At 47.2% G+C, this 11,263-nt stretch overlaps 1 protein-coding gene across 1 annotated transcript in view; it reads left to right on the forward strand.

Annotated features, from left to right (window-relative positions):
• The first annotated feature begins 4,215 nt into the window (after positions 1-4,215).
• LOC104493104 (calsequestrin-2) overlaps positions 4,216-11,263 on the forward strand; it is a 32,305-nt gene continuing 25,257 nt past the window's right edge. The window contains exon 1 of the mRNA XM_010135730.1: positions 4,216-4,639. Within this exon, the coding sequence (XP_010134032.1) occupies positions 4,406-4,639 (234 nt within the window). The 5' untranslated portion in view covers positions 4,216-4,405. The remainder of the gene's footprint in view (positions 4,640-11,263) is intronic.

Consider the following 11,263-nt stretch of genomic DNA (forward strand, 5'->3'; position numbering starts at 1 on the left):
CCGGAGCCAGGATTTTGCTCAGTGAATATACCCCAAAGAGCTTAGAATAGCGGATAATGCCACAGCAAGCTTTTCCTTTAATTCTCTCCTTTTTTTGCCTGAAGTTTTGGGGCCAGTTCTGAAGGTTGTTTGAATGACATGGACACTTCCCCAGGCAGGTTGTTATCGAACCCTAGCATCTCGTTTCTCAGAGTGGATGGTGGGATGGTTCACTAGGGAAGAGTGTCATACTGGTGTCTAGAGGCATGATTATAAGATGGCTAAGGAGACAGAGGTGGGAGGTTGAGCCTTTCAGTCACCTTAAGCCAGAGTCTGAAAGATGCCAGCGTTGCCAGGGAGTGAGCTGAAAGGCAAATGTCCCAGGACAGAGTGCTGACATATCATGGCATTGGCCATGGAAACAAATACGTTGCAACCACGAGCAGCTAAATAGGATCAGGAAGACCTTGGACTATGCAGACAGGTAAGACAAAGTATTTGTAGTGAATCTGTGAATGCAAAATCCAAGATTTCACAGAGAAGCTGTTTGTTGCCCTCATCTTTCCCTCCGATGGGGAGCTGCTATTGCTCCTACCTTGCAGGGGAGGATTTGACTCACAGAGAAACCTTACGTGAGTTTCTTGTAGAAAAGGGCCTTCAATGAAACTCAGGTTCCTCAAATTCCCTGTCCAGCAGGTTGAGGGAGGAGATCCTGCCTCTCTGCTCCACTTTGGTGAGACCCCACCTGGAGTATGCGTCCAGGTCTGGAGTCCTCAGCAGAAGAATGACATGAGCCTCTTGGAGCAGGTCCAGAGGAGGGCCGCAAAAATGATTAGTGATGGAAAACCTCTGCTCTGAGGACAGGCTGAGGGAGTTGGAGCTGTTCAGCCTGGAGAAGAGAAGGCTCCAAGGAGACCTTATTGCAGCCTGCTTTACTTAGAGGGGGCTTATAAGAAGGATGGGGACAGCCTTTTTAGCGAGGCCTGTTGTGACAGGTCAAGGGGTGATGGTTTTGAACTGAAAGAGGGGAGATTTAGACAAGATATAAGGAAGAAATTTTTTACAGTGAGGGTGGTGAAACACTGGAACAGGTTTCCCAGAGAGGTGGTGGATGCCCCATCCCTGGAAACATTCAAGGTCATGTTGGATGGGGCTCTAGGCAATCTGATCTAGTTGAAGATGATCCTGCTCACTGCAGGAGTTTTGGACTAGATGACCTTTGAAGGTAGCTTTCATCATTCTAAGATTCCCTGAAATGCATGTAGTCTACATGCTGTTCTTTTCTTGACAGTGAGCCTGCCCGAAAATTTCCAATCAAAACCGTTATCTGAGCGTAGATGGACAGCTTTGAACTCTCAAGGACAGTTACTCCTGGGCCAAGATGGGCATGGTTCAGTGTGCTGCTGTTGGGAGCCAGAGAGATGATGAAGAAAAAGACACATTACTTGGGACCTTTGCCTGGGTGTGGGAGAGTCTGCTTCAGTCCCAACTCGGCTACTGGCATCCTACAGCCCCCCAGGGGAAAAAAAGCAGCCCTGTTCAGGCTCAAGTATTTAACTGCTGTTCTGAACATCCCAAATCATGTGAATCCAGGATTTCAGATCTTTATTGGCAGGGTTACAAGGAGAACTCCTGCTTTGACTGAAGTTCATGAGAATAAAGGAACTCAGATGACTGAGGCAGTTGTTCAGATTTTGAGGAATTCATCCTGACTATCTCCACGGGTTCACCCCTAAGTCAAAGACACAAGCATACAGTCATTTAAACCACTTCTGACTTAGCAAACAGAGTATCCTGATTTCAAATAGATGCAGCTAGATCTAGAAGACTACAGAAAATGTTCACTGAATTTAGCCTTAACAGTCCCATAGAGGATTTTAGTGGGGAGACAAAGCAGTGGACTCTCTGGTGACTGTGACTTCCTGTCACAGTCTGTGACAGTCAGTGACTGTTAATCTGCTGGAGGAAATCTATTTGGAGCAGAAGTGAAGCCTGACAGTAATGGATCTTTGCTTCTCGTGCCATGGACAGGTTAAATAGATGGGTCTGGGGATAACAACGCAACACTTTGTGAATGAAAAGCCTTTTTGTTCCTTTTTTGATAGCAAAAAGAGGAGAAAATAAAAATTGAATTTTACCTATTTTTAAGCAGATTTAAAAGTTATTCAGACTAGAAAGAAAATGCCTCAAAAATAGCTTGAGTGATATGAAAGTGGAGCAATTACTGAAGATCTACAAGAATAAAAGGAGGGCAGAAGCCTGGGAAAAAAATTTGAAGTAGCTGTCATTTCATTTTTATAGCCCTGTCCGATGATGTGTCCCTGCTTTAAACACACTCTGATGCCAGTGGAACCAGGTTCCTCTACCCCAAGTCCGTGGGGTCCTTCAAAGGCAACAAAAGAGCCTGGTGGGTGCCCACAAGGTTGGCTGTGCATTTTACAGCCTAAACAGTCACTAAGAGCCTAGCCAGCCATTGCCACCCTCTGTGATACAAGTATTGCATCTCCCACTAAAAGCAATCCGACGTACCCAATTTGTCACATCCCCCCCTAGAAATGACTGCCCCTGAAGGGCACCTCAATGGGGAGTGAATTTCTGAGGCTGCCTTGCTCTGTCTTCTACCCAGATTCTTCAGGCTTCATTATTAGGACATCAAGTTGCAGGCAAATGTAGAACTTCTGAAAAGACATGGCCAGAAGCTAAGAGGAGGCTTTGGAAATAAGATGGACTTGGAAACTCTTGTCTACAGGGTTTCAGTTGGTATATCATTGGCTTCAGGTTGGAAATGAAAGCCGAGGGGGACATGTGCTCCTAAGTGATGCAGGATATGGGTATAATTGCCAACTAATGCTCAGCTTTTGCCCCAAACATTGAAATATCCCAGCCGTACAACAGGAACAGCTGGTTGGGAGAGGGCTGCATGCATTGAAAAGAGACATCATCTCTCCGCTGGTGTGGATGGAGCAAGGCTGTGATGGAGCAACGCGCAAGGAGAAGGCCTGACGAGGCCACGCATCTGCATATCACTTTGGCAGTGGGGCAAGGCCTGTGCCCCTGTGTCAAGCTCTTCTCTGCCAGCCCCTCAGCATGCTTTCTCTAGAGGATCCATGTCAGCCTCGGGGTGGCTTGCACCCAGCTGGCCTGCCTCCACCTGCCTGTTGCTGCCAGTCAAGAGGCAGTGGTGACACAGAGGAGGAGGAAAGGTGAAACACTGTGCCACCAAACCGTTCTCTCCCAGCAGCGTGGTGCAGGCAATGTGGAAAAGCATCAGCTAGAGCCGAGCTCCTGGGGAAGGGGGACCTTCTCAGCATCCCCAGGAAATGAAGAGGAAGGAATATGCAGGGCTGCCTGCTGAAAAATGCAACAGGCTTGTGTGAAAAACCTCCTCAGGATCAGCAGGGAGGTCCCATCTGCTGGGAGACCAACGTCAATGGTGGCATCTGTCATCTTGAGGAGAGCTCTGCCTTCTGCACCAAGACATGGGCCTGGGCACTTGCTTCCTGCCCTTCATCACCCTTAGTATGACAAGGTTTTAACCACTCGCCAACAATGAATGGAGCTCAGTAACTGCCGTGGGCACGGCAGGTTGCAAAATAAGATTCCATCAGGTTTGGGATTACAGGTCCTAGGGTCAGCAATTCTCCTGGTAGCCTGCAAGTGAAGAAGGTGTTACAGAAAAGAATTTGAATGTCAGCTGGCAACTCCAACTGATGCCCCAGGCAGGAGGAGGAGAAGGGAGTCCCGGGAGCGCTCACCTCCTTTGCTGCTGAGGAAACAGGACTTTTCCTTTGGCGGTGTAGATGAGGTTCTGAAACTGTTTAACCTGAGATCTGTTATCCAAAGCCTAATCACTGTGATGCCCAAGGGGTTACAGAGAGAGTTACCCTTATTAAAAAATGCAGTAAATACCTTCTATTTTTGTTAAGCCCTAGTAGGACAGGCAGTGCCTTGGTTCCCTACGAGTGAAGTCTGTCCTTTTGCAAACCCTGCCTGCATTTTCCCAGCATCAACATCTTCCACTCCCTCCCTCTCACTCACTCCCTCTCTCTCAGATGATGCAGAGTGCCAGCAAGTCCCTCAATGGTGTCATATCTGTCCTTTTTATTCATTGCAGGGTTTATTTTTAGCCTGAAACAACTGCTTCCTAAAAATGGAGTTCCTAATGACACGGGAGCTGGACACAGCTATGTAAGGTATCCAGGGCTTGGCCTGACAGCTTCCCCTGTCTGTCTCTTTGTTGTGAGCCCAGGACAGCAAAGTTTGCTGCTCCCCACCAGCCTTGCAGCCTTTGGGCTGATTACTAGGAAGGCAGCAGAAAGAGAAACTCGGTTCAAACTTCACTTGGAGCCTTTGGTCTCTCCCTTTTCCCAAATTAAAAAGGAGAGGGATATCCACCTGCCCTCTGCTGCACTCCAAGGGCTCTCCTATGAGGGCAACTTGCTGGATCTTAGCAGGTTTTTACCTGCTTTTCTGCTGCAAAGCAGAAGAGGGACTGAATTTCCCCACTTATGATGGCAAAGACCGAGTGATTGACCTGAACGAGAAGAACTACAAGCAAGCCCTGAAGAAGTACGACATGCTCTGCTTGCTCTTCCATGAGCCTGTGAGCTCTGACAAGGTCTCCCAGAAGCAGTTCCAGATGACAGAGATGGTCCTGGAGGTAAGCACTGCTGCATGTCCCAGATGGGGTCAGTACCACGGCAATGTTTGGAGCTGTGGAGAGGAGCCGCGGGACAGGACAAAGGATCTTGTGTAGTGAGAAGTTTATATTTGTTTACTTGGATTTGAGTTAGGTCCTGAGTTCTGCGAAGTCCAGGAAAAAAAGCTTCTATTGTGATCTTCCGTGGTGTTTGCTGAGAAATAGCCTTTCTGGATTACGCTTCAGAAACCCAGGCAATAGGGAGCAACCTTGCAAAACTCAACAATGTGAACGCAGCTCAGCTGAGCTTTTCCAAATCTCAGCACAGACCCGAGTCCTTAGCTTGAAATTTTTAGATTCTTTCTCATTCTTTGCAAGCCAACATCCCCCTTGTATTCTGGATTCAGTCCCATTTTCAATCCCACTAGGAATAATCAGCCAAGAAGCCTTTACCAAACTGTGCTGCAAACGGGTGCCCCAGCTCCCCATCTGAAAAGCTCCCTGTTGGGGCAGCATTAAATCCCTTTTTGTTTTTCTGGCACTTGGTTGACTGCTTGGAATCTATCATTTGCTGCTTCTTAATGCAACCATTCACTTCTGTGCTGGGGGAAAAAAAAAAAAGTGTTTTTAATTCTTTCATGAAAGAATAATTAATTAATCCTCAGTAAAATAAATCACGGTAGAAATTGCAAAGTAGATTCATAGCATTCTTTCTTGTAGTGTAGCTGTAATTAGGGAATCATACAGCAGCAAGCCTGGATTGTTAGGTGCTTGTTTCCTACCAAGGGCTTATAAATATTCCCTCTTAACTAAAAGACACATTTGGAAAGAAAGTGAGAATTGCAGAACAAACACATAGGCTTTATTTATCAGATCCAATGAGAAGCTGCATTGCACCCCCAGGGATATAGCAAATGTGAATTAGAAAATGGCCCTTGCTGAGGGCTAGGAGCTGAAAAAGTCCAATGTCAAGTTCAAAGTCTACTGACCTCCTCAGCAAGCCTGACAACAAGAAAGATTCAAAAACTAACCAGGAAAGAGTTGCTTGGTCCAGGTGAGCAATAAAATAAGATTCGTCAGAGAAAAGAATAAAGAGCACTGGAACTCCAGTTGAAATGTTTGTGGTTGATAGTATAATCGCGTTGTTATTTAATAGGATAGCTATCTGGTGCTCAATAGATGGCAAGCAGTTGCTAAATACGTATTTATAGAAACCTGACAGAAGCAGGTATCTGCTGTGTACTATCAGCTTTAGCCCCCATGACACCTATACTTATGTTAACTACCAGCTATAACGAGCACCTGTCGGCTACAATACAACCTGGCTTTAAAGCTTTTATTCTGCAGGGTTTGATTCAGCAGCGAGTACATTTGCTTAGGACTCTGCTGATTTGGTTTCCAATTACCTCTCTGCCATGGACTTCTCGTGTGACCTTGGGCAAGAGATTGAGAATTATATCTGGAGCAGATTTTACATAATTGCAGTGCTCCAGTCCACTAAGGCTCAGCTACTGGCTAACCATGCCGCGCAGCAACTGGCACTTGTGGCTTGGACCTTAAAATTTCCCAAGCACTTGCAATGCTGATTCGGTGCGTGTCTCCAAGGTTCACAGTTGCCCTCCGAGACTGCAGCAATCTGACAGCCCAACCACAATAGCAATCTGCAGACCGAGCGCTCCATTGCCCCTGTCACCTAGGGGAAGTGGACAGGGAGAGAGTCTCAGAAGGCAACAAAGATGACAGGATGTGTCTTACCCTGCACAGGACACAGCCCAGCGAGGTGCTAGTGCTTACAGTTTCTGTACTAACTCAACCATGGGAGCATTTGTGAAAGGATTGGGCAAGCTAGGTTGTAATCTGTTCCCTCTTGTGACAGCATTCACCTCTTCATCGCAAACCACATGTTGTGCTATGGGGGTCACTCTCAGTCTCCCCCGCCAGAGCTCATGCAGCCGTGGGACTTACGTTCACAAGGACAAAGAAAGGGAAAGAAATGTCTGCAGTGGCTTTGTGGCTGAGGCAGGGAGCCATTCACCCAGGAGATGAACTGCCTGGGATTCGTCTCTCTGGAGGCAGCCAGCAGCTGATCCCAGCTCTCCTGTAATTTGAGCAACTTCTTGAAGTAGTGAGCTGCTGGGTAGGCACAGGAGCAGTGACAGGGCTTCTTCTTCCAGCCAAACCTGGGAAAAGTTCACTCAGGGAGGCTTTATGTATCTAATTTCAGTAGACGGTGCAGGGTTCTAAGTACTGACGGTCCTTTACGCCTGAAATAAAGTATCTCAGAGGCAAACACTCCAGCCCTTGGTGTTCCCAAACCCAGGTACTGCCTGTGGTAAGACGCCTTTCTGGAACATCTCATGTTTTTCTGTCTTACTGTACTGAGACTTCACCTTATGACTTAAAACAAGAGGTGTTGCTTCCCCAGTCTGGGAAACATCCTGAATCTCCCATCTGTAAAATGGCACTGGTCTCCATCACTAGGAATAATAGGGAGCCTTCATCCAAAACACAGGCGGGTGTGGAGATAAGCAAAGATCTGAGGTGGGCGATTAAGGGTTGTTATGTCCTACTGCCTCATGAAGGAAAGTGTATGTGCACATGGGAGGGAATGGGCTTAATGGATGTCAAGTTTGGTAAAAACCCAAACCGACTACCCTTTCTGCTTCTCCCAAATGCACCTTATAAGAAATTTGTAATTCTAAAGACCTGAAGAAATATCTTAGACACCAAGAAAAGAACAAGAGAGATTCAGTGCCTGGGTTCTGGCTGATTTGCTAGGAGAAACTCACAGATGTGCCCAGGTAGTAGATGGCACGGCACGCTGCTGAAGCAAGCAAAGTCCCGGCAGTGCCAACAAGCTACTTCTTGACTCCAGATCCAGCCACCAGTTCAGGCTTCAGCACTTGGAAGAAATCCACAGCTACAAAGCACCCAAGAAGGTCAAGATGGGTGTAGACAAAACACTCCTCCAACCTAGAAATATATTGTCTCTTGACCACAAGTATGATTTCCTTGAAATATGTAGCTCATGGTCAATAACAAGGTCTGACTGGGGCTTCTCCCACGAGTAAGGAGCCTGTGAGTCCCTCTCTTACCTGGGTCCTCTGGCATCTAACAGGGGTTGAGCTTGTGTGGTTACATTTTCTTCTTTCAGAGCAGTTCAGTCTCCCTTTCAAAGTCCTTGCTCTTTGTGAAACTTGCAATAACTTTATTATGCCGAAATCCTTGCTTCTGGAAAATTTGGCTGAAAAGGGCCAATAGCTAGGAAAATTATTAGGGGAGGCAGCTGACAGACAGACCTGGGAGGAGAGAGAGTAGAATCACACGGGTCTCATATCCTTAGGAAATCAAGCTGAAAATCTGACAGCACAGGAGTAAAGTCGAGCACGTATTTAAGGACTTCAACAAATCATAACTACAAACAGCAGGCTGAAGAGAAAGCGATATGACAGGACAAATTTCCTTCGCGGGACAAAAGCCCAGCATGCAGGACTGGCTGTGACTGTCAAAGCACTGTCACCAGAAAAGGGACGCCGTCATTAAGCTGATGTCACAGTGGGACAGTACATGGGGTCTTCAGCTCTCCATACACAGGCGTACTGGGAACTGTAACCAGATTCCCATGCAGCCCGGGGTCCCCAGTTAGAAAGGGAATGGAGGTGAAGACCATCACGAAGCAGCCCTTACAGCTCCTGCCACCTACACTGCTGGGTTCTACCTCGTGAGGACAGGGTCTGGGGAAAACCAAGCCCCTCTGGGAGCAACAGCAGCTCCTTTAGACTATCCTTTGTGCATGACAACAGCTCCAAGGAATGCACTACCAGCCCTTCAGGTTGAGGTGGGAGAAATGGGGACTGTTGGGTTAGTCCGTCAGGAAAATAGTCAAAGCAATGATGGGAGATGCAGCTGCTTACTGCTTTCCAGCAATGGTGGAAAAGAGGAAAACACCAAGCCGTGGTGTTGCTCAGCAGAGTAGCTGAGAAATAGCTGTTCTCTTGTCTTCTTCTCTGTAGCTCCTCTACCATATTTTTTTCTGTCTCAGACCATCACTTCTCAGACCTTCTCCCCACTCCCTCTTGTCTCTAAATCTCCTAAACATTTTGATAGTATCACCTCCCAGTGGGCCAGCCCCCCTCTCTAGGAATCACCTACAAGAGCAAGGAGCAGTGGGGTTAAGGCCTTTCCTTTTGCTCTTGAGAAGCTCTCTCCAGAGTGTGAGAGTGTTTCACTGCCATAGCAGGCTGCCTGCCACATAGAACATCAGCTCCACTACCTTCACCCCTGATGACACTCACTCAGTCTTGGCTCCCCTCTCATTCTTCCCTTGTCATCTGTGTGCATGTGTATTAGCCTAAAAAAAAAAATACCAAACAAGTTTTGTCAAGCCGCATATCTTAGGGCCTTGCGTGCAAACAGTGTCCCTCGGCTGAAAACTAATGGAGAACTGCCCTAGCACAAACCAGTCTCATTAGAGGGAAGAGGAAGTGGTACTCCCCTTTCCAGATGAGGTCTAGGATCATCCTGGTCTCTAGCAATAAATGGCAGAAGAAAGTTAAACTCTTTATCACAATTGGCCAATTCTGTAACACAGGGGAAAATTTCACCAGTGAACCTGGGAATATGAACCCATATGATTACACTGCGTGAGATTTTCCAAGTGCCCAACCACAGCCAGTAGCTACCTGTGGTGTGAGAGGGAAAGACATATTTTGAACCCACTGTAAGGCAAGGGTTAAACTGCGTGTAAGGTCTACCTTCCAGTTTGCTTGAGAGCAAGGATTTATTTTCAAGTGTTGAAACTACTGCAGCTCTTCTCATGATCTCACAGCTCAGGGTGGAAAAACTGGTGCATGATCAGCTGATTTGGGGCCAGTTACACCCAAATGGTCTTAATACATAGCAAAAAGCCCTTCTTTGCTTCTGATTCCACACAGAAAAATGGTTTACAAGTTCAGGTCTGCGTACACCTGGCTGGATAGGTATGTGAAGATGCCTACAGTGCAAATGCCGTGTACATATCTGTAATAAAAGAGGTGCTTTGGTTTCCATGGCTGCTATCTTCTACAGATAAATTGACGTAAAAATAAAGAAGGAGGGGAAAGAAAAGCAAAAAGTGTGCACTGATTGCTTTGCCCTTTGAGATGATAACAGAAAGTTCCCCATTTTGCAGATGGGCAAATTGACATCCAGGAGCAAGTACATGATTTGGTCTTTCTATATAGTAGTGTCAGAAACAATTTCCAAGGCTGCCTTACCTGTTATGGCCCAGTTTCTTTCTTTGAAGCCTCTCTAGCTGTTCCCAGCTGTGTGAGCAGCATCTAGCATAAGACCCTGCTTTCAATGCCATACCGCTCTTTGAAAGGCACGTTTCTCAGCTGCTAAAGTAGGATCAGAGAGATGTTTACTGACAGCAACTCTCAGAACAGAGACCAGCAGGTAAAGAAAATCAAGCTGGTTTCACCCAGAGACCCAACTTTTTATGCAAGTATCCCCTGGAGACACGGCAGACCTTTGTGAACTCAGGTTTGCTCGCTGAAACAGTGCAAGGCCAAGTCTGCTTAGGATTTGCAGGCTTTCTTGGCCCTGAAGCGAGGAGCTATTCTTGCTGGCCAGCTGTTCCAGAAACCTCTGTAGGTGCCATGTGAGACCCTAAGCTGCATGGAGACTCCTTCTGTGTCACTCCTCCCTTCAGAAATGTAATTGAGGAAAAAATGTTTGAAAGCCCATCATCTTAGGTCTCAGCCATCCTGCCATACATCCTTCTCCAAAAAGTGCCAGCAAGGGTTCCCAGTGTCGTCCTGCTGGGCTGATTCCCTTAAGGCAGGGTCTGAGGTGCTTTTGCCCTGTCCCTAGTGGGGGACCTCAAAAGGGCTGGCTTGAGCTCAGACTTGCCTACTCAGTGAACATGCTACCATTTCATGTTCCCCACTCCAGACCTTGACATTTCTCAGGGGCCTGCCTGCAGGCTGGGGCAGCTGTTGCTCTGCAAGCAGGACTGGGTGCAGGGGACCATGCAGTGCTTGCCCATCATGACCTTGCTCCAGAGCTCGGTCTGCCCGTGCCCTTCATTTAAAACCGAACTTATCAAAGCCTGTGACATACCTGAGCTTCATTTGTGGGCAGAAAGGAATGGGGATACAATAATTCTCTTTAAACACCCAAGAGGGACAAGAGCTATTTAAGTACAAAGCCTAAGGACAAATGAGCTATGAATAAACTAAGTCTGGAAACTAGGAAGTCCCTAATCACCAGAGGAGGAAGGTGTCAAGGGGAGAACAGCCCAATGAGTTTTAAATGGACGTTGACCTGGTTGTGATGGAGATTGAATGACATTGTCAGGGGTTTGATGACCAAAGATGTCCTTCTGCAGCCTCTGTCCTCAAATAACAAGCCCCCAGGCAAGGAATCCTTGGCCTAGGAAAGAAGTGACTTAGCAAGGTCCAAGTTCTTTTTTATTTTCCTTTTCACATTGGGATTTACCTACATATGTGAGACAAAACCTTGCCCGAGGAAATAGAACGAGCAGTGAAGGCAAAGAACTCAGTTCCCAGGGGGACCACGGAGCAGGCGTTGGCTCCTCCCCTCCCTGGTGCCCCAGGACAGCCAGCGCTCCCTCCGGTGCAGTGCTGATGGTGCTCATTCCTG

Source organism: Buceros rhinoceros, unplaced genomic scaffold, assembly GCF_000710305.1.
Source record: "Buceros rhinoceros silvestris isolate BGI_N320 unplaced genomic scaffold, ASM71030v1 scaffold36664, whole genome shotgun sequence".
Taxonomy (NCBI): domain Eukaryota; kingdom Metazoa; phylum Chordata; class Aves; order Bucerotiformes; family Bucerotidae; genus Buceros; species Buceros rhinoceros.